General features: G+C 40.3%; 1 protein-coding gene across 17 annotated transcripts; it reads left to right on the forward strand.

The window, feature by feature from the left end:
* The first annotated feature begins 4,282 nt into the window (after positions 1-4,282).
* Positions 4,283-24,689, forward strand: LOC111249478 (uncharacterized). Of its 17 annotated transcripts, none has more exons than XM_086986621.1 (7): positions 4,283-5,579; positions 5,918-6,039; positions 21,444-21,484; positions 22,502-22,558; positions 22,986-23,063; positions 24,082-24,179; positions 24,318-24,689. In XM_086986621.1, exons 1-2 carry the CDS (start codon positions 4,701-4,703, stop codon positions 5,927-5,929), a joined length of 891 nt encoding a protein of 296 aa, XP_086842747.1. In that variant the 5' UTR covers positions 4,283-4,700; the 3' UTR covers positions 5,930-6,039; positions 21,444-21,484; positions 22,502-22,558; positions 22,986-23,063; positions 24,082-24,179; positions 24,318-24,689. The 17 variants fall into 17 exon arrangements, 14 of the variants coding, with proteins under 14 accessions (XP_086842747.1, XP_086842748.1, XP_086842742.1 ...); XM_086986622.1 differs by having other exon boundaries at positions 24,143-24,179; XM_086986616.1 differs by having other exon boundaries at positions 22,986-24,179.

A 24,689-nucleotide genomic window follows, 5' to 3' on the forward strand; every position in this document is an offset into this window, starting at 1 on the left:
AAAATTATTTAATTGAATTCGATCCTTCCTTGGCTGAGAGCTTTTGTTTTTAGAAGGGCACAACGCCCCCAGAACGAACACTGGGTCCTTCACCGAAATCCGTTTTCCCTCTGTGAAGATCCCATTGCTTTATGTCCATTTAGAAACTGGCGGTATCATCCCTTTTTACCGTGTTGCCACATCCTCAACTTCTTAACCCTTCCATAATCTCGGCTCGTTTTGCTTGAGCACAAATTTCTGGCCTTTATGTCGTTACCTTGCCAAGCCTTGTACTTTTTTCATGCGCGTAATGACGTACGTCCTGAACAACAAACGGGAACGAGTGCTAAGCATGTAGGGTACGAGCGGCGAAAAAATTTCTGCACTTCTTTCGAACTAGTCGGCCAGCCCCTCGCTGCTGCTTCTTATGTTGTCGCTGTTAGCTACCCAAGAAAGGCTGTTTTTCCTTTCGTGCAAACCCCTGAAATCCTCCGGGATCCCGAGAAATTTCCCACGCCTAGGCCCCTACCCGCTCTATTCCCCTCTTTCTAAAGGTCGTCGCTTCTCGCTGTACGACTTCCATTAAAACCTACTCCAAGTGTAAAGCTTCTATCCATGTAATAAACGTCCCCGCCAGTACACTAGAGTGTACCTGCATATCTGTGTAGGAAGGGCAAATGAACAAGAAACAGCGCCCCGTGCATAAAGCGCGGTTACGGTTGTTGTTTGCGACGGTTTCCGCGGCTACGTGAATTAATGCTTACTTGTTCAGGTGTTAGCAAAGGGTAGGTACAAGCACAGGTTATAAAAATTGCGTTAACAACCCTTAGCAGACCTTTGTCGTTGGAAAGGCCGTGGTCCGCTAGCGATAAACATAACAAAGAAAATGAGAATGTGGAAAAGGATGAGAAAAGTTTAAAGAGTCTGCACGAGAGGAACCTTAAGAATTTGCCGGAAGAGGTTCTGAAAAAGCATTTGTTCAGACTGACAGACTCATTGACGTCTTAGTTTCGAACCAGCCTTGAGGTGTCCAATAAAACTGGCTATGCAGCGTTGACCAAAATACTTGGAAAGCAACGTAAAAATTGTACAAAGATAATTCTATATCGGACCCCCTGGCTTTTTGCGATTTGGGTTGCAGCTTTGATAAACACGAGAATGTTTCTTATTCAATGAATTTACATTTTACATTGTCCGTATATTGTCCTCAAAATGTGGCGTGCTTTTTATAAAGTAATCGAAAACCTGATGCGAACCACATCTCACATTAACGAACGTATTACTACCAATTGAATATTTAACTTATAAAAGTGTTTTTCCCGGTAGTGAATATTCCGCAACCAGACAATCAAGGCTATGAATAGTGCACGTGGTCCTTGGAACAAGCTCAAAGGTTACTCGTTATTTTAAGAGCAGGCAATAGAGAACCGAATGAGAAAGTGTCTATTTTTTTTTCAAAAGCGACATTCGCTTAGATGACGCCATTTTCTATTACGCTTGTGACTATGTTTCCTGTCTAGAAGTCGTACGAGTATTATCCAGCACCCACCATTTCGTACCAGCCCGAGGTGTCCGTTTAGCGACTTTATTTAAGGAGCTAAATAAGGCACAACAGCATCTAGTCATGCGGTCGTGCGCTTGGTCAATGGGTGTGGTCAACAGGTTTCTCGTGCTCTACTCGACGAACAGATTTAAAATAAATGATTTCCAGCTTGCCAAACTTAGAAAATTTCTATCGAAATGGCAATGTTAGGACCTCCAATATTCCCTTAGGATATTACTGCTTTCGTCGATGGATCGTGTATTTATCCATACTACAGCACAGTGTACACGATTTACAAATGAATCAAAATCGACGATCACTTGTTAGGCCTGATTTGCACAGTAGGTCGACTTCAACAAAATCGGCTCAATTTTCGCAAAGCCACGGCTGAAAAGCTCCGAGCAAACGATACACGAGCATAGGACCAAGTAGGTAGTAAAGTCTTGAAGTTATCGCAAAGAGCATCAAACCGAGTGCGGTGATTCACTTTTGTCGCACACAAACATGGCCAATGCGCATCGGCGTTTTGTTTTTGTCGTAGAAACTTTGTGGCTGGGACCTTTGTACGTAAACGAATTTGCAATTTCATTGAAATATCCGTGGAGCTTCCTTCACTCAAGTCTGTGGCGGTTGACAAGCGTCAAGTTACTGTGGTCGAGACCAAGTTCCCGCTAGGCTCGTTCATAAGAGCCTTGTTGCCCTTTCCTTGCTGTGTGCTTTTGAAAATATCGCCAAAAATTTCAGCGAACAGTAGCTGAATCCGTAAGCTGTATTCTCGGCAAATAAGAGCCTTTGATAATGATTCTCTGTCATGATACTGTAGAAATGTGTTTGAAGCTGGAATTGACGGGTAAACATCAAGAGAACAAAGGTAAGATTTGTTGTCAAGCAAGAAAAAAGCCCAAATTAAGCTTCTCCTGCAACAGCAATATTATTATAGGAAACATAGTACGCAATTTATCTATAAAATTTAGCTGTCATAGCCCAGATTTGTATTAACCATTGCACGCGTATGTATTGCTAAGTGCTTGAACTTCATACGCATTTGAAATGTAATCATCACCGAGTTGTTTAACAAACCCGAAGGCCACCGATTTGATTTTAACAGATATAACACTACTTCATGCGTATCGGAAATGTACAAGCCCGTTGTGCTAGTGCACCTGGCTGTTCGACTAGTAACGTCAGCACACACTACTAACTAAGTGTATCTTCCTTCGATATAAAAATTATGCTCTATCTAAATACATATTTGTCGGGCCCACGAAAACGCACTTCTTTTTCCACCTTTTTTTTGCTCCTTCAAGGTCCCTGATTATTTGTATACAATTTCTATTATTTCAGCTTGTCACTGACGCAGCTAGCAACTAGCGGCCTATATAAACGTTTCCTGCTTTCTTTCTTCGTGCGTTCAACTGGCGCGGCCGCCGTACTCCTGTGTTATGTCTGCTCTTTTCCGAGGTCTGGAGGCAGTACGAGGTACCAAGTAGGCCTGCTTCCCTTCTATCCTCCAGTGTCACGAACCTAGTCTACTTTCTCTATGCCGAAGGCGGCCAATTTCCCGAGCAAGCACATTAGACCAAGGAGAGAGCGGGTGTTCTTTCAGTGGCGACATCTTCGCAGAGCGACTGGCAGACATTTGAAACTCTCAGGCCTGGCCTGGTTCGCAGCTGCAGCCGTATGGAGCCAGCGAAGTACTTCCTTTTAATCAGGACTACTTGAGGTGTGACTGACGAATAACTCGTGAAGAAAACGGGGCTGAAAATAATGTAGGGAGAGCAGACTGTGACCACCAGGGTCCCCTGCGCGCAAACAATATTCTGCATGCGAAAGGTAAACGAAGTCAAGTTGCACGGATGCAGCCGCAGCCAGGATGGAAGCGGGGGCATCGAACTTCATTATCACTCGAGTTATATAATCGAGTACAGTTAGTTATTTTTTTTCGCGCTTTTTTACGGTCTTTTATATTCAAGTTACTAGAATTATAATAGGTACTAATACTAGTACATACATATTGCTAATTAGTAGTGCGTTACGTGCATTATATATGGACCAGGGAAAAGTAAACGTGCAGTGGGAGAAGCATTTCAAACCACGAAAATCATACGCTCAACCCAAAATAGCACCGAGTATTGACCGACTGCTCAAACAAGTAATATTTGTGCCTAAACTTAACGTGCTTTTTATTGGAGCTGTTAACGTCGTCACTGTTAAATAACTGAAACGGTATATATATATATATATTGGTTGACAATCACAGGTTTCGCGGACTTTATTCCAATCAATAATTTCAAACGCATCAAAGCTTCAGTAAATATACGCTGTTTAATACAACACCGAAATGTATAGAGCTAATCGATGGTTCACTTTTGACATTTCGAATATAGTCATTTTTTGCGATAACGTTTAATATTACTATATATACATGTATGTAAGTAGATAATTCTGTGATCTGCGTCCATAATGTGCTCACAATACTCTTTTCAAGCTGAACGCTTCTTCTTTCAAGGCCTTTTCGTTTGTTTCGCACCAACTTTATAATGCCTTTGCACGTCTTGGACACGTTTACATAGTAAGCGTTCCGCTCATCTCGGCCATCTCTTGTTCAGTACTTTACTCACACAATGTATATCTATCTCGCATGCAAAAACTGTGCAGCTCCTGAGGGGCTGTGGCTGGCCTTATGGGCTACTTCGCTTTGTGGCCTGAGCAGTTTCAGTGAAACGCAACACGTGTATGCAGGACGATTCGCTTATAGCAGTTTGTTTACCAGTTAAATTTTGCCACTTTGCTATACGTATCGCAAATTAAGCATTAAACTGATTTTAATAGCTAATAAATGCACCCGTGCAAATAGAAAATGAAGCCTCTATAATTGTGTCTATTTGTATCGCCGCATAGATTTCGTTAATTAGTATCCTTCGATCCCACAGCTACTTGCCGCCATGGCTTCCATAGCAATTTGTGCAAACGCTTCTTACGAATAGTAGAATGATCCTAGTCAGTGATCTTACGAACGTCCATGGCTGTCAGGGCTACAGAAAGACTACCTTCTGGTAACAACAACGAAGCAAGCTCATGGAGCTTCTCTTTTGTGGCATAGACTTTCACAAGCAGATATCCAGGTGGTAAAACTGTACCTACTTGACCAGTCTAGATAAATTAGGCGTACCATTGAATGGCCATGTCGCCAAACTCAACAGATGACCAACTTCAAAACAGAACAGACACCGGCCATTCAATAGAAGAACTGTTCTTTAGCGCCTCATCCGACTTAGGATCGGACATTGATGACGAATTGTTCTTCGAGGCGGAAACTGACCTCGTACAATCGTTAGAGCAAGTGTTGGAGACTGAAGTTTTACTAAGGGCAGCACATATCGGAGAGGATGATGGAGAAGTGTGTCTCGGTGGTGCTCCGAGAGATTGTAAGCTAGAAAAGGATCCTGACCTCGAATCGCCACTGTCATCCGTTGATAATTTTCCTTCGGTGTCAGATAGTGGATACCTAGCGGACAGTGATTCGAGTATTAGAACCTCGGCGGTCGGATCGTCTACAGATTTTCCCGACGCAGGGGGCGATACAGGTGTGCTCGCTAGTGTCACGCAACTTGAGACCATTTCGGAAGAAACTGGCTTTGATGATGGGGTAGGGCTTCTGAATCAAGACGAACGCCGCTTAGATCAAGACTCCTTTCAGAGTGTAAGTAAGACTACGGTCAGGCTAAATAAGCGAAGCGTTGTTAGAACGCTTGAAGGCTCGAGTTCTGTTGAGCTGAGTAGCCGTCTCTGGATAGCACCATTAACTGGCAGCGAAGCAGACAGATCAATCACGCTCACTTCATCGTCCAATGCCAGTGAACAAAATGAAGTTCTTGCATCTGCCAGTGATCAGATGAAGCTGGATGATAGCCTAACACAACGGGTCACACGAAATTCTGCTGGGCATTTGGCCCTTACAGAGCAAAGTGATGCCCGATATAGTAGAAACCCGAGCCCCTATAGGCGCATATCCGAGCAGCTGTCCACTGACAGCGATTCGGAGACATATTCTTTGGTAAGCTGGGCTAAATGGGACAGGATGCGAGTCGGTGTGTCAATTGTGGGGGCGGTAGCAGCAACAGTGACATTACTAGTTTTGTTACCTCGGGGTAGGCCGCATATGTAAGGCCCATGGGGATTTTTAGGTGAAAGCTACAAGTATTTAGTCTGCTTAAGTACCCAAGCATGCATTTGATTACTAGCCATACTGTTACTGGAAGTCTTGTTTTTAATGAATGCATAATATATACTATGGCAAAAAGCAATTTAAATATTTGTCTTAATAAACGAATAAAGCCCCGTAGTGTTGTATTTTTCTAAATATTCTTTCTTACGGATAATAAATACTTGCAGACGTGCATGTAGTTCGCGGTCGTATTTCGTATATACTCATACACGGGCTAGAGGCTTCTCATCAGCATATTGGAAATCTAATGGCAGATACTACGAAACGGGCAGTAGATCTTCAAACAGAGGTAAAGACAGAAATAAACACGAACATAAACTAGCGAACCAGTAATATTTTTAACGTAATATTTTATGCTGTACTGATTTATTGATATTATTATAAGGATCGTAGAAGTCAGTCGCCTCTCTGAACATAAGTATTTTACATCTTCGAATGTCGTTAATAAGATCTATTGCAAGATCCTGGACGTTTTACAGATAATCTGTCATTGAAGCATGCCCAATAAACTTGCGCTCAGAAAAAAATAAGGAGGCTCAGAATGTTCCACACGCATGCGTGAACGCGACGAAATGTTTAGTCTATACATCACTACTTAGTATGCCGATTTGGCTTAAGCACTCACTTTAACTTGAAGCCCAAAAAAAATTGAAGACCGCTATAAAATTTCTAGCGGCAATTTTTCGTTCTGCAACCGTTTTATTCAGCAGTGTATGCAAGAAAACTAAGACCATATAGCCACTGCATCGTTTGCCTGTAGTAGTCCAATGATGAATGTCATGCAGCAGAACGAAGTTTATCCTGGCGGCTTTATGCGTCAAAATCAATGAGTCAGAAATGTACGTAAAGCTTGAACTTCTCACATGTTATCGGCAGTATTTGCCCTTTTAGGACAAAACGCTATGCATTGATATTTAGACACCTGATTCTTTGGGCGATGATTCTACGTTAGGTTTCGATTTGTATATGGATCCATGTAAAGGTTACAGTTTTGAAAGCTTTGTACGAAAACATAATAATAGGACGTTAGGGAGACTAGGTCGAGCAAGTTTTCGCTGCTGCAGCCGACTTAGAAAGAACAGGTTTAATAGGCGTTGAGTCGACAAAATAGGGACGATTCAAAAGGAAGCGCGTAAATGACTGTTGATTAAATTTGAGTTCATACGGGATTGAAGAATCACAGCTGTTCCGCGGGCACCGATCATTCGTGATGCTTAATGCAAAGAGTATTCTCAATAAGTACGGCTACAATCGGCTGAAAAGGATTCTGCGCGATTTCTAAATTTTTTTTTATCGGGGATACGCGGTGTCTACAAAAACTTGCAAAAGTTCTGCACACCTCCAAAGAAATAAAGCACTTCATGCACATCAATTCTACTTTCATGAAGCATTATAAAACCTTTTTAGTAACCGAAGAAGGCAAAAGGAGTACTCGAATGATCCCGTATCTCATTACAAACATATTACACTTCTTAAACCTTATTCGAATATTTATAAACACTGCGAGGTACTCCTCAGATTTCTTCCTCAGACAAATACTCACACAGTAAATAAGCACCATTTACCAGCACTAACAAGCCGTATTATAGTAATTTCAACAAAACAAGGGAAAGGTCAAATTCTGTAGTCTGTTTTTCTTTGTCAGATGAAAATACTATTCACGCAGCTATTTGTCATTGGTATCAAACAGTATGCAAAGTGGACCTGAGTGTGGATTCGATCTTGATGCGTATAAAATATATCACTGCAGATACCAATTGCACTGCGTAAGATTTTAATTAGGCCGCATAGTTACAAGTTTCTGTTCATCGTATATCGAAATAGATTCAAGGGAAGGTCGAGTTGTTTATTCGGCATCAAACGTGCCTTTATGTATATTGAATGGAACAACCTTTACTAAAAAAAAACTTCTAATAATAATGATAATAACATAGGCAAAACGAACACAATGATCCACCACTATCAATAAAGGAAAAGCCTTGCCGCTGTAAATGCTTGCGTAGCCTATGAGGTTTAGGTGTGCTTTCTCGACAGAACCTTTCGTTGCGGGCTCTGCTAGAAGATATCGAGCCTGACGGGATAACGGTCCTGCAATTGGCGACTTTCGCACCGAGCCATCGCCTTCCGGATTCGCGAACTAAGGCCACGCCTTACAAAAAAATCCGCCCTTTTACGCATTAAAATGTCCTGTCAAAGCCCACATATTTTGCGAAAGCAATCTCCTCTTCCCTAAATATGATATGCACGGATAGTTTTTAACGCGAATGCTGTAATAAGCTGGCTCATCTTCCTAGTTTAAGGATCGTGCGCGATTGCGAGTCCCTTCACTGCCTTCTTGACACTTCTTTCAGCTTAAGACTGCCAAACCTCAAATTAGCGGAACGGTCAGCCGTATTGGCATCAGAGCTACCCTTACGATGTGCAACATAAAAGTAATATTCCTGTAGGATGGGCGCTTCTCCGAACTGCGACATTTTGAGCGTCGGTCAGGCGACTGCTGCCATGTTCGGCAACCTGCACCAACGCCGCCTTAAACCCAGTTTGATTCGCATTTATCTGTAACCTCGTCTCCGAATACAGCTAAAAATCATATAGAATGGTGCATTATGTAGGGCCTATGAAAGAACGCTCAGTGTTTACTAAGGCACATAGCGAGCTTTTTATTTGCAAAAATCTAACATGAAACGTCACTAACGATAGACGAGACTTCAAGTCGCCGAAGCAAGCAGGGTTTTGTAACTAGTTTTACTGTGATTTTAATTTTTTCCATCCTGTAAAACTTACAACCTGGCTCGTCACTTCCAACAGCATTTGCAGATGATTTGTTTTATATTATAATGATTAGTTGTACTTACACTTGAACTACGATTTTTTACATAGGAAATTTACTGTGTTGCTTCAAAACAAGGATGATCGTCTTAAGAACACGACCAAATCGGTTACCCAGTAAATTTTTTTAAACAACTATTTCAAGAGTCCATTTATGGACCTCTCTAGCAAACTTATCAAAAGAAACAAATGCGCCTGAAAGCCCTTAATAATTTTATTGCTTTTAGAAAAATAAGCATTTTTAGGAAGCTCTGCAAAGAAGCCTCAACGAAAGCCATTTAAGTTCGTGAACGCATGATTATTTCACAGCTGACCGGCACGTATCTATTTTTAGGATCCTCAGCTGTCCCTTTACAAGCTCTGGTGAAGAACTTTTACAGGACGTGCGACAGAACTGTGCTACCTCACACATGATTATGCTTAGGCTAGGAAGGTTGCTATATTTAATATCTTAAAATCCGGCTGCCTACGCCCACATGAGCTTGGGCTCATAGACCTAGGAAACTAATAAATAATTGATTCATTTAAATATACGTTTATCTCTGTTTTCCTGTTCTGTTTAAATATGGAAAATGATCTTTTTTTTTTTTATGAAACTTTCACTGAAGATAAATTTCCTTAATTTTATTGAAACCAACGAAGTAAATTCATAAAAAACACATCACTTTCTAAACAGAAAGAAATTCTCAAAGAAAGATAGTCCTTTTACATGATAGGTTTAATGTTTGTTGCTAAGCAGTCATTCGGAATTGCAGTCGTGCTAATATAATAGAGGCTGTTACATTAAAAGCGAGTTGGGAAAAGGCAGTGAGAACGATTGGGACTAGATGTAGAAGGCTAGACAACTAATTACGTAGGCTTCACAAAGCATATTTGTTGTTACAGCTGCATAGAAGTAATGTTTTGTATAGGTAATATTTATAGCAATGTAGAACTGTTATGTCTGTGCGTTTATGAAAATAGAGCGACATGCCTGATTTAACAACTCCTTATCAAGACCGTCAATTTCAAATAGTTTATCATTAACAAAGCCACTAAAAGCTGTGTTGGTCGTCTTGGAAATTTATTTGAAGTTCAGAGCATTTGTATGCGAAGTACGCACAAAGATAGGTAGGTTCTTTAAACGTCTTTTTTTTTCATAAACGTCGATAAACAAAAAAAAAGTCGATGAAATTGAGTATCGATACTTGCACTTAATCTCTATCGATAGGTTTTTAGACGTCGATAAGAAGTTATGGCAAAAAAAAGCAACCTAATAATGCACTAAACTTTTGATAGATGTATCGTTTAGTAACGCAACAAGTTTATAATCGTATATAAATTGTTTTCTGGTTGATTATCCGTTAAAACAAAAATCCGATCCGACCAGTCGTAACCTATACTGGCTCAAAATTAATCTACCCTTTACCATAATTTTTTTTTGTATACGAACTTCACGTCTCCAATAGCTGTTTAGCTTATGGTAACGGTTGACCGCCTCCCTCCAAGAAAAGGGATCATCAACCAATAATTCACGTTTCCATCCGATGCCTCATCGAGGAATCCTGTTTTCTCTCTGCCGCTGATATCCGCAGGCGGGACTCTGACAGGACTCGCGAAAAATTAGCGGGCAGCCATTTTTTTATCATGATACTTTCTTTGAAGGGGAGCTATTTTCTTGTCGCTTCCCGCGTTCTCTTCCCCCGTCCGTCCGAGTTAGATCCTTCTTTCGTTTCCGTCATCTGGTGTATGGCAACGCCTTGGGGAAACAACCCGCAATGATCTTGCCCATCGCACTGTATGACACTTCGTTGCGGCATCGACTTAAACAGACGCGTTAGGAAAATACTTCGTCTTTTATGAATTCACTGGTAGATTCACTTCTTCAGGTGGTATGCAAGGACAAAGAAGGAATTGGTTATATGAAAGTTGCGACTATAAAGTCAAGGTGAACTAAAAAGATACGCATATTAATAAGGTTGGCATCATGCGTTAGAGTCTTGTATGCATTTCTGCTACTGACTTTTTCTTCTAAAAAGTATAAAATTAACTTTCTGAAGATCGAACACTTGCATCGAATCGAGAGAATGTACTTGGTAGGATTAACAATAAGAAAAAAAGACAGGTGAGTGCAGTATAGAAAACCTGGAGCACTTGGAGGAGTGCTGGGTGAGAAGATGAGAGGTAATTGCCACGCGGAAAAAGCGGGACGGTCTGCAATTCCTGGCGTGGCGTACCGTAATTACAGGTTGCCTTGATGTGTGGCCCTTTCCTTCCAGTTGGTCTTTCGCTGCTGGACTCCACTTTGCTCCAGCTTCACCTGATCTTAAAATTCATCGTCGTAGCGCTGTAGGCTCTTGTGCCAGCGCACAAGAGCCTACAGCGCTACAACAGGACACTGTTTGTGCGTTGTGCTTTCTGTACGTGGCAGAGAACAGATTGCTCACCAATTGGCTACAACGACATAGGACTCATAACGGCGTCGTTCCAACCGCTCCTTTGAGGAGTGGGTATCAGTAGTTTATTTCTGGGCGAGCTTGGAAAGCAGGAAAATACAAAAATGAAAACAGCATTTAGGTAAAGAGGGAGCAGTCTAAGGGTGAGATTGACAGTAAGTAGGCCAATTAAGGACACCGAATAAAGTTGGGCTTGACAGAGAGAACTCGCAACCACTATCGGTCTGGACTTGCGGGACCAGAATTCGCTTCGCTTGGGCCGAAGCTGTATTTCCGGAGTTCTACCGGCTTGGCTTATCCGTTCCGTCTTGCTTTCGTGCTGCTTATTTGCAGAATTTTGTCCATCATGCAGAATACTGAGTTCGCTATGCAAAGAATTCCAAAGTAAAACGTTCGAGTCCGGGCCATCATCTAATCTCTAGTTGGGTATAGAAATACGTATAAAAAAAGATGTGCATAAAACAAGTGCGTAATGTATTTGTTTGCTAATATTAGAAACACGTTGTGGCCTAGGTTCAAATCTGAAACCATGAAACGTCAAAAGATACGGGTATAAAAAGCAGATACGAATCACTCAACTTCTGAAGCATCATAGTTCTAATATACAGAAAGAATATACAGAGCTCTAACAAAAAAAGGAATCAGAACCGTCACTTTAAGTGTGGCTGTATATATATAACCTAAAGTTTTGTTTCATCTACATATCTATATAAACATATATAGCGTAAACTGTGCGAAATATTAAGGGAACCTTTAGGTAGATTCAAATATTCACAGATTCTTTTGTTAGTGGGTTTCGACCATATAAAGATTCTTACGAATAATATGCAACGATGGGCATGTTGCACAATGCTAAATAAAATACTGATTTCAAGAACTTTCCGTAAGTGTTACTTCGATACGACTCAGTGCCTTGGCCTGAACAGCAGGACAATGTAGATTCAAGTGCGTAGTTACTACAAATGGTTCATAACTAGATTCATAGAGAGATGCTTTACCTACCGAAGTATCGCGGAAGATTATCTCAAATTTTGCACAACGCAAATTCCTTCGTGCTGGTGTTATGTAACAACGGCAATAAGATATGGCTAGAGAGCTCTAAGGAATTGATCTGCTGCGTTCCCGTAAAAAAACGATAAGGTTACTTTTTCTAATCATTGTACAGTGTGATGCTTCATCATACACACTAAGATCTATAATAAATATATCGCAAGAAGGCATACATTTTAAATTTAAAACATTAATCAGCTTTTTCTTTGTTTATTTAATAGGTACGATACGTATGTAATCTTATAATGTTTACGTCATTGGCTGTAGTTGCAATAATAATAAGTTAATAAAAAAATAACTCATGCTACATAGAATATTGTCCTAATTCGGTCTACCTGTTTGATATCTACCATATGATAGCAGGTACTGATAGCCCGTCGAAACAAGCTTCGTTTGCGTAAAAGCCTGGTATATAACTTGATGTCATAATTTTTCATGAATTGGGCACCCAGGTATGTAACACTGGTTTCGTTTCCCAAATGAAGATGTAGTTTGTTTGATCTGATTGTGCCAGTTGCTTAATACAAAATGTTAGCTCATACAGATCTATGTTAAATTCTAGTACCACATGCTCTATTGTCCCCATCTTTATCCTACTCTTAACATAATAAATTAGGGAGTTATTTATAGTTATTATTTATAGAGTTATAAATTATTGAGTTCGAAGTATTACCGCAATTGTCTTTTGTATAATTTTCCGTATATTGTTCTTCCCAGTAGTGAGCTCTCGTTGCAGTAAACGTATGCTGTCCTCCGTGTAAGATATACGTTATTACCATGCATAATAAAGGTTCTTCATCTTTTCATACCGCCTAGTTCGGGGCATTGGAACACCTACGATAGTTGCCGTTCGATGGACACGTAGTGCTGGTTAAAATAATCTTTTCTTTCATTTACGGCTGAACTTGCATTTTAACCAATTCAGCTCTGTAGTTCTCTTATACCACATCAAATTATACTCCTCTCTATCGTTGTCAATGTGGCTCTCAGCCACCGCTGCTGTGACGATTTGTTTATTCTGCCAGCGAATCTAATGGTACTTTGTGCTTCCCGCTTTTTCGAAGGTGCCTGCAATATATATCTAGCATTCTTCAGTGATGCTTCAGCTTAAGCAAGTAATAAGAGTAAAACAGAATTTGCCGGGGGGCGACAATTTAGCTTGTGGCTAACCTGTCAAGGCCTTGAAAAAGCTTAGATCGAGCTTCTTCCTCAAGCTTTCTCAAACTAGAAGTCCAGTTCCGCCACGACCCGGAGGTGATGAGCCCCTCCCTGGAACCCATGAAACTCCCTTAAAATTCACAAAATCGACCCACATGTCCCCTTCGTTGACCTCTGCCGCGTCTCTATATCACACGGCATCCTCCTACAGAGCTAAAATGATGAGGCCATGTTTGGCCGTAGCTACACTAGGCCGCAGAACGGTACAGGAGTCTTGGGGAGCATCTAGTGACAGGAAACGCTTCCTTTGACACTTTCTTTTACACTACCCCTTTCTAGCTGGCGGTCTCCCGTTATTTTTGAAGAACTGACGCGGACATCTGTCCAAAAGTGTTCACGACTGTCCGGAAGTACTTATAGGGGTTGGCTGTGAACAAGTGAATCAGCGGTATACGGTGGTTGACATTGGAAACAACAAAAGTGACTAGAGACTCTGGTGCACAGTAAAAGCTTCATGTGTGAATTTTAGCGCGTTTTTTGGCTTTCGACGGGAACCCTATAAATATAAAGCAGCAAATATAAAGATACACTGAATAGAAGAATAACTTGAGGTATTTAAGAGTAGCAGACAAGGGCTCTTAAGACGACAATAGCCTCACGCTTCTATCCCCAGTTCCGTCGACATCCTACACATTTTATATATAAAGCTCGGCTTGTTTGAATAGAAACAGATCGTTAAAAGCTGAAGACGAAAGCTGGTAATGTTATTAAACGATCTTAGCTATCATAGTTCTCCGTAGGTAGTGACTTTTACATAAAATTTAAAAAAGCCACATCTATCCACTATACATATGAAAAAAAATGTGGGTAACGAGCACTAATAATAGGAATAATATAATTCCTAGGTCCAAATCAGTACACATGGAACTGTCGGGTGCCGAATAAATCACAGTGAGTTAGTCATATATATAGGGAGCATATTTCATACTGAAATTTTTAGAACAAAAACAAGAGAACCACCTCTGACAGCGCATCTTGGTCATAAACGGCATAATTTTCTGTAAAGCCTGGTAGCATTTTTATTTCTAATATTATCGTATAAAATAGTGAATTTTCGCAAAAATTTCATTCATTTTCAAGATGCTTTGTTTTGCGTCTGTCGTAAATAAGTTCGAAAACTCTAATAGCACATCACCTACTGTCACCAACCAAAATACACTAAAAAAACCTATATAAATTAAAAGATTTGACTTTAAATCTTACAATAAAAGCAATCAATACTTTTTAGATCATTTACTATATAAATATTGAATGCCCCATAAATATTTCGTAAGTTGGTCGATAAGCCCCTAATGTTTCGTATTTGTTGATCGTCTGCATGTTTAACTCGTTCACTGCTCGTTTTGGTATAAAACATTAGCTTTATACGGACATGGAGAGTATAATTAAATCTCGTTGAAACGGCTCATACGTGTGGGTAAAGATATTACCTGATACTGGAGACAGATCCTGGTATCACAGAAACGGTGGAAAATGAAAATACGACAGAGAGATTCGGAGAACTATGGAGCAAACGAAGTTGGGACGGCGATAGCAGTGTTGATGATTCCGATGACTATTTCGTATTGAGGCTGTAGCCTGATACCGCATCTTTCGCACATAGCAACCTGTGATTAGACTTTTATCAGTGTGGCTGTCGGCATTGCCCGACTACGGACCAGTTTCTGCCGATGAACGGTTCTGCGAAGCCACTAAACCTTACCACGCAAGACCCTTTACGGCTAGCCACTACCTGCTAGCGGCCTGCCATAACTCAAACGTAGCTGTACGGTCGATAGAAGTATTTGTTCGGAAGGTCAAAGCAGTCAGCTCATGTCATCCACGCTGTTGGCTTTCAGTATAGTGCTAGCGTTAGATGTGGTGGTGTTGTTTATGCAGCGCTAATGTAAATACGTCACTTTCTTTAAACTCGCAACCGAGCGACTGAGTCCAGCGGCTCTGCAGAGGGAAACTGCCATGCAGCGAATGTCTCTTCGTCGGCCATCGTCTCTTCTACCCAAGCCTATCTTCTTCCGCCGACCAACTTATCACCGTTGCAACTAAATGAAAAGGCGAAGTAAAATAAGGAAATGAAGAGAAAAAAACGGCTCCAACAGAAAGGTTGCCACTTTTCCCGAAACCGCCCAATAGAGGGCCTTCGCATCGGGAATACACCGACATCCAGAACGGCAGTAACAGCGACTGGTTGAGTCAGACTAAACGTCATCATCAGGCCGCAGTGTTGCCGCAGCCCTTGGCAACTAATATCGCAGTCAGTGGTACCGTTTATCAGCGCCGTTTCTGAAAAAATCGAAAGCATTAAAAACATTACTGACGGTCGCCCGCCGGCCAGGACCTGATTGTCATCAAGTCCTTAAAATTACAAGCCACTTTCAGTTACATTGTAACCATCATCAGCACCATTTCTGCTTGACGAGTAGGTAAGTTGGGGATCGAATTGAAACTCTGAGCATATAAGGAGAAGACGATACATAGATATGTGCGCACTATTTATATGCCATAGGGAAACGCAACGAGAAATCAAATTCGTCTACTAGTTTGGACTCGATAGAGTCATACGCAAAACATCGAAGCCTGAGGTTGTGCGTTGAATACATGCAAGTGACGTCGAGTCCTCCCGAAGATGGTTATGGCCTCCTGGATCTATAACTGTTTTAAATTAAGTATTGTGATGTACGTGCTTGCTTCGTTGGGCCCCATATTGTAGAACTCGGGTTTTCACTAAATGGTAATTCAGACAGTGCGCTGTAGCAGAGATAAAAACAGAACTTCCAATTTATTACAGAGGTGACTCATGTATAGTGACCTGCAGAACGAATAGTACAAATCGCTTGATTTTAAAAGAAAAAAACCAAGCAGCAAAATAGAAAGTCAATAATTGGATACGTTTGTGCGAGGAATCGTAACCCTAAGGCTATATTTGATTGCAAAATAGAAAAACAGTCAAAAAGTGTAACAATATATTATATAATTTAAGATTCACTATAAAGCGTAATTACACTGATAAAGAATAATATGGATAAATATTTTTTAACTGACCATAGTATATCTTATAAGCGATTATTGTTAGCATTTAGTACACAAGTTAAGCAAAATTAAGGCAGTCCTCTAAAAAAGCATAATCGATTCCATATATATATCTATAATTTCAACTTTTACATCATATATTTGGATGAAATGGTTGTAAATTATAAAGGGTCGTCAACATTTTTGTACCACGTGCACAAGGCCTATCTGTACTTTATCTATTGACGTCGTACCGACGAGCTGAAATAGCAATTAGCTTACAAGATTCGAAACGCGCACGTACTGCAGAATCAGAACATTTCGATATTCGTTGGCCTTTGACGCTTTACGTACGGCAAAGTTAAATATCCTCTAGAGAAATAGCTTTTGCTGAAAAATACCATCCATGGAACTATACTAACTTCCATAACATAATTAACGGAATCCATAAAGTATTTAAATCATTCGTCGTCGCATGGCCATGGCCAGAAGGTCTCACTGTACAGGTTCGAAGCTAACTTAGCAAATAGGCTTGTGAATGTTGATGCTATTGTATTGTAACAATTGAGTTATCTTTTACAAAGTAATAGTCCATTTCGATACGACGTAAATCAGAGTTGACGCTATTGTTCAGTGTATACGTTTGTGTGAGGATATTGTAGAGCACTCCCTGTAGCGTTCTTAGCTGTACATGGTGTGTGCATATGGACAACTATTCCAATCGTTGCCACTATATTTGGATCCGACTGTTAGCTCTTTACCTATGTATACTCCAAAGCCTAATTGTTTCGCCAGTGGCCAAACGAAAGCGTGCAGCTCATGCACGAAGCTTCTAAGCTTATATTGATTGAATTGGTCTCATCTCAGAAACTCATCAACAGCACAGGTACGTTCGCGAATAGGCAACGCTTGATTTTATGTCTTAGTCGTGCGACAATATTACGATTCGGACTCGTTACCAAATTTCGAGGGCATTCTCGTCCCGTCTAAAGTTAAACGTGGTGCCAGCTCGACCGAGCCGAAGATTTCCGACTCGTGTACATCTCATTACTAACACATGGTACTCCTATCTAGGGAGCAATATACGATAATGTTATCAAGCTTTTACAGGGATGCAAAAAGGGGTTCCCTCGGCGGGGTCTAATCTCTGCCATCCACACAGCGAACACGACGGTTCTACTATTTGCCACCCGATTTGATCGTACATATAGGCATGTACCGCAGGCCGTTCATGTGGATACATACTTAAATCGTTAACATACAATAAACAACACGGTATGCTATTTTGTAATCGGTATCGGTACGTTTAAGCGTACATGCATTGCTATGTTTCTAGCTCCATAGGATCTGATTCAGTTTCAATTTGTTTCATCGAACATTCAAGATAGAATCTATAAGGATTTGCTAATTGTAATAGAAAGAAATACAAATCTCAAATGATTTCATGTCCGATTGATTTCATAAAGATTCATTTGATTCCAGAATCTGCGAATATGTTTACCGTTTACAACCAATCTAAATTCACGTTAGTTTTGGCATTATGTTGACATCACAAATATATATTCAAGGATCATCCCTAGGAAACCAAACAGAACTGAAAATACAAATAAACATTTTAGGCAGCATTAACGATTTCAAACCGGGGATCGATGTGTTTACCTACCATTGAAAAGAGTTTACAACAACTTGTTGCTTCTATCGAGACAGTGGCGTCCTGACATCCCTCGTGAGTAGCGGATTCGCAATGTAGGAACACAAGAGTGCTGGTAAATAAAATGATTTCCAAGGCGAGTCTATGGCCGCCTGTCTGTGCTCAGTATACTCTAGTGTCTCAAAGGTAGAGTCTGAGTGCGCTTCTATCTATGAAAAGTCATGGAGTAAGTGACTGGAACTAGCAAACGAGGCAAAAATTATTCACTAAATTCATATGCACAGTTACGAATAGCTAAATCATTCGTTCGCCTATTATTATAGATCCTGTCCCATTACCGTTCCCATTCATGTTCAAGACGAAGTAGTCTCTAATATTACCATATCGCGATTTGGGCTGCAGCGTCTACTTGCTGTGTAAATGTAGATCAAGACGCAGTTGACCGTCCATGCTTCGTTGACTGAATATGACTGATGATGGTGGTAGCAATGGCGGCTTTGAGGAACAAAAAACTTCTAGTTCTTTAACGCTTCTCGTGCTTGTAGATCGCTAGAGATCCATAGAAACACCTATCTGCTATTAGCTTCTCAAACGGTTAAAAATAGTTGTCAGCGTGACCGGCATGACAAAACAACAAGATATTTAGATACACGCGGTAATCGTTGATATTTGTGAGAAAAAAAATAAACGGCTAGTCAGTAGTTGGAGGCAGCCTATTTATTAGCCCAATTTCTTGTTTAGTTTAATATAGCCAAGGTCAAAAGCTCGGATGTGATCTGTTTGTACCACATATTTTTACGTTACCTGTAATAACGCGATCGTGAAACTGGGACGACGTTAGCTTAATTAGATGACGAAAACAGATTGCTGCTGAGGATCGAGAAAATCTAATACACTACAAATAGAAACCATAACGGCTGTCGCGCTTTTCAAACGTTCCTACATCGGACACAAAAACTTTAATATTCGAAATCATTACTGAGGTTTAGCTAAGAATCAAACTCGGGACCCTGAAGTTGGAGTATAGCATTTTTACTCACCCCAGCCGCACGATTGTGTAAACATATTTCTTACAGTAACTTGTCCTCGTGATAGCTTAATGGGTGTTTTGCCCGCTAATTTTTGGTGCACGTTGTGGTGTGTGGGTGTAGACAGGCGGACGGTTCGTTTCGCGCTGGCAGGAGCCAGCCAATCGTCTGTCTAATGGAACGCCTGCCTAACGGCGGTTTCGGACGCAAAATTCGGAACGTACAGGCTACGGTAACGTCTACAAAGTGGCGACGTTAGTAAACTCATATAAGCCCGCCAAATGGCTATTGCTCTGAGGATAATGTTGAACATAAGGCAGCATAATACAAATAAAAAACAAAACATTCTCATAGTTTTACCTGATAATCGGTGTTTCGAAATTCAAGGCGAAGATGATGGGGTAAACTGGAAAAAATAATATAAGAAATATCGCTCTTGAAGACATGCCGTTTTGTGAGAATTACCGCGTCGATTGTCGAGGAATGCGGAATGTCTCCAGAAAGGTTAGGCCATCTATTTCCATTTGCAAAGTTATACAACTAATAAAATGCTGCAAAAAGTTCTGACTATGTTTTTTTGGCCACAATCAACGCAATTTTAGCAGAATGTGTAAATTATTTATTTTGTTAGCTACGTTGTTTTTTGACGATTATTAACTAGGGTCCGTCCTTTATAGCAACAAATGAAATTATGCACATTTTTGAAGTTATCGGCTTGTGAAGACTATCTTGCTACAGGATATTCTCACCGGCAGAAATTCAGCAGTTTTGCAGACAAGATCTTTTATGTACAAAATTAAAATTTAGTGCGTCAAGAAACCGCAGTGCTTAAGCAATAGACTCCTTTAAGCTAATCAAATAATGCATACTACCGCGTTCAAATAGCGACGTATAGAGACATCGAAATGCGGCAAATTAGTTGTGCTCATGGCCGCTTCAGCGAACACGAGCACAAGAAAGCCCGCGATATTCAAAAGCGTGTATCACCAGCGTCAAGCGTGTGTTATGGCTATATCACTGTTTTGAGCACTCGCTGTGAAACCACAAAAAAATCCAACTAACAACATGATCATTTTGATCGATGAATTCGGTAAAAATGCTCTATTGTGCCGAAAAAATGGGTCAAAATTGGAGCTCGTTGTAGCACACTATTGGCCCCATTGGCGTCCAAGTGGTATTAAATAATCAAGCCATAAAGATAGTTTTAGGCGATTCCATTTGGAACTGAATAAACTAAGCGTGAACACTTTTATATCGTTCATTATTTTGTTTATAAATACAAAATATTTTCAATCAGCTGACTTGAAGGAAAAGGTATACTTCTTGCAAACGTGCCCTTTAAACCCAGGTCTTATCTGTCGCACGAGCACATATGTCCCAGAATAATATGTGCAAAGTTGTTTTTTCAAAACTTTTAATTTTTATTAGAAAAATGAATGTCATCGCTTTACTATTTTACCGAGAACAGGCTACATTTCCCTAGTTCTATCGATACTTCAAAGATTGACCTCACGTTTACAAACACCTTGTATGCGAAGAGTCAAATTCATCTTTGAAGTACATGCAATTCACAACTAACACAAAAAAAAATCCTTCATGACTATCTCGTCCTGACCATGATGGAGGATGAATTAAACTTTTTCTAAATCGCTCAAAAATGTAGCATTGCCTATATCTGCAGTTCTACTGTACTGTGGTGGCAGTCTTTTTCAGCAAGACTGTAGAAGATCCCGTTGGGTTAGAAACCTGCTGTCGATACTTTGTCCGCCTTCGATTGTTTTTAGTCAGGATTCTAATCTAGGTTGTTTTAGTCTAAATAGGCACAGGTATCTTTTCTCACCAATTACTTGAGCATAATCAAATCGGAGTTTTATTGCTCATGAGTGTGTTTACTATGACGGCAAAGCTGTCCATCCCCGTCCGGACAGGCACAGGTTTAACCAGTCCTTCCTGTACGGTCGGTTACACGAAGCTAGATCTTTCGAATGGAAAACAATCACAGTCTCTAAGACAAGTGTCTTTTTAAACAAAACTTTTTATTTCCGTAAATATACCTATTGTATACCACCAATAACGCATACTACGAACAAAGAAAGCGATTTTTTTCCTCAATTCTATTCGATACGATAGCTTGCTCATCACTGTGCAAAGAACTTGAGGTTTGTTTGTTAAAATTAATTCCAGTGGTGATCTGGATAACTCCTTTTAAATATGGAAAAGATGAAATGCAGCATGTTAGAAGCCACTATCAAAAAATTCTAAATATCACTGCACACGTCGACTTGGGCAGACAGCGGTGGTCGTCAATGGTAGTTCCATGATCCTGTGCTCGGTATTTGCCTTAAGCCATGTTTGTTTGCCATCCCATTGCATGCATCTACAAATACTGCATACTAGAAAGCCGTATATTGACTCAATTTTGAGTACAATCTTTGTAAAGCATATTAAGCTTAAAAAAATTGTGTGTTATTTCCAGCTCTTCCAGATGGCAGCCCCAACATCTCAGAAATGACCGAGGTAAATGTAACGTAAGCGTTAGAGTAGCCACGGGAAAAATCCCGATTTCTTTCGATCACGCATATGCCTTTTTGTTCTAAACTGGTTCGAAACGCTCGCCAAAACGAACGCTCGTAAGTACGTTATTCCATCGCCTGTATGGACTGAACCAGCATCTGATTTGCACACTCCCTATAAAGCTAAGAATACTAAATTAAGTATTCCGCAGTTAACAAATATACCGTAGTACAGTCACAGATGTAGAAAAGGTTTGAGTTCGATTCCTGTTTGTCGCGGTACATAGCACAATTGTGTGCTTTTCTATTAGTGTCACATAAATGCTTTAAGTTTTTCATGGCGGGTCAACAACCTTAAGGTTAAATTCAATTATAACCGTAAGTGTTAAGACTGAGCCAGTTTTCCCTTATTGCGATGGTGATAGCACTGGGCAATTGATACAAAAGTCATAACGATGTCAGCAGAATAGGTTTGTACTATCGGACACATCAGGTATGGTTGTACACGGTTTTCCTCGGTAACGATTAAACTGTTCGACCAAAATAGTCCGACTTCTTCAAATTCTTCTACAAGAAACACTGATGGGCAGAATCCCCGTGACAGATATTATCGTAACTGTACTTGCGAGCGGTAATTGTAGGAACTCTAAACTAAATTGGTGTTCCAGTAATATCGTTACGTCTAGCCTTTTAAATTAGAGCCGTGTAAGTCAAATTCCATTGGCATTTGGGGATCCTGTAGTTCATATAGGGAGAAGGCTATGTCTATCCACACACATATGAAAAAAACATGACAAAATGACTAGTACAACATGGGCCTATATTCGTAACAAGTTAGGTGACACAGCGGGCGGTTCGTTTAACCTGTGTGCAATTACTAACATATCCTTTAGTGCGAATAGTTGCAATCTATTGCAAAACTTTATAAGCCCCCGCAGAGCGTGAGAATGACCGACTAGAAATGAAGTTAATCGAAACAATGCCCATTAATTTCCTGTTTGCGATTTGGCGTATGTTTCAGCATTTCTGCAAGCTATCCTCAAAGAGGGAAAGACCTCGAAGCTAAAAAGATTTTCTTGTAAGCATATTAGCTATCTAATACATATATCTCTAATGGTCGCAGAATAAAAGCTGCAGAATACGAATTTTTAAACTAAGCGAATATTAGTTAACTTTTATTGCGACGCACTAATACTCTAATTGGTGTTCACTACTAGTTCTCTAAAATAACTTAAGACTTTATGAGGAACGTTATACTTTTACACGCCTAATTGTCTTTCATACAGTGTCACTTATATAGAATACATTTCCCTCGTACGCTTATTTTTTATTAGACCTTGACGTGAGATAAGGACATGCACAAGGAGATACTAGTTAGGGTTCATTTCAGGGTTGCTGCTCGGGTGTATCGCACGATGCTGGCGTTCATGGTAAACCTGTCAGTCACTAGCGCCTTAGGGCATCTATTTTATTCAACATCGATTTCATATTGTTTTCTTTTTCAGATCAATGAGCTGACAATTCAAGCGGACGACTGACGCGCCAAACTCGTGAAGCCGTCTATGAAGAAGACTTCCGAGCAGGTCTAACGCTTTGAATTTTTTTTGCAATTACTAGTATTTGTTCTGCAATATATATTTGGTGGCATAAAATTGCATGAACGATTCGTTAGTACTACACACATCAAAATCGGCTCTATGATTCCCGTTACTGGCATCAATGCTAGCCAAACGCATCACCTTGATCATTCGATCCGCTGTAATCTCGAACCAGTTGCTTCCCAAGTCGTCCACAAAACTAAGGACAAAGATCCGTCAGATTACGTCGGTCTGAAGGACTTTTATTGCCTTGCGCCAAAAAAAAAGGACATTTGCGGTTCGCGCATTTTGTTTTGACGTCTAATATTGCCAATACTTTCGAATGTTGTTAATGACGTTCGACAGCAAATATGCCCCGTAATGGTATTAATAGTTATTATCATATTCTAGTTGAAAATCTTATAAAAACAGTATTACCATATTCAGCTAGAAAAATAATTGCAATTTCTGCGCCCTAATATCGATTAGCCGATACCTTCTAAACACCCAAAAGGTGTTCGACTAGTTTCTGCCAATAGAATGATAAATCATGGAAAGAAAACTGATCATAGATTAAGGATGGGTCACCATTTAACATTTGATTGGATCGTGTGGATTGGCATAGTCACTTAATGACAGAATTATAATTAAGATATAGGCTAGATAAATTTCGTACGAAAGAACTTGAGTAACTTTTAGATAAGTGCTTAGAAAAGAATATTTTCAATTAGGTGGTCAACCTCTGAGTAAAATAATGTGAACTCTGAATTATTCACAAAGCCTCTAAACTTTGTGGACCACCTTTGGAAAAAACCTAGCACTGGTATCGTTCTACGGCTGTCGTTACGTCGCCATCATTGAATACCGTGTTATAATAGTTCTTTTCGCTCTATTTTAGCATCTAAGCGCCAATAACTTTGAATAGCCAAGAAAAACCGTTCTGAGAGTCGTATCAGCGACCTGCTACTCTTCAATGCCACATTGTATATGTACAGTAGCAGTAGGTTTCTGAAAATACTTTCAGATTCGGTAAGATGAAGATCAAAAACGTTAAACTATATATTGACTTCCGCTCGAAACTTAAGGTCGTCATGAAGGACACGAAGTTCGGCGAAAGAACAGGTACGTCTCACCTTGGGATAATACCTTATGAACATGGTAGGCACACTATTTCGACCTGTCACGCGTTCACAATTGTGACTACTTAGAATGTATAGCTAGTTTAGTCGTCTTAACTCACTTGCTTTTCGCCACTTCCAGAGCGAAGTGTCTTTCGCCGACGCAGTTCGATAAGAAGCTACCAGTGAGAGAGACCACGTGTCCAAAAAGGATAAAGAAGACCTTCGATAAGAGCCCAGTTCCATACCGCCCACAATTCCGCTTCCTGAGAGGCAACACAAATAAGGACACCTGTATGACCACATTCTCAACACGATACACTCGTTCCTGATTAGGTATTTACGCGATTGCCGTCAATAACTGCTCGCAAGTCGTACGAAGCTTCAACTGTGCGATGAACCAATAAACGTTCTTTAGTCTCGGGTAAACTGAAAAGCAATAGTGGAACGGACGACTACATCGTAACATTAAGACGACTAACGCAATAAATAAGCAACTGTTTAAAGAGGTAAA

The sequence above is a fragment of the Varroa destructor genome, unplaced genomic scaffold (genome assembly GCF_002443255.2).
Source record: "Varroa destructor unplaced genomic scaffold, Vdes_3.0 BEIS01000004.1, whole genome shotgun sequence".
Classification (NCBI taxonomy): Eukaryota; Metazoa; Arthropoda; class Arachnida; order Mesostigmata; family Varroidae; genus Varroa; species Varroa destructor.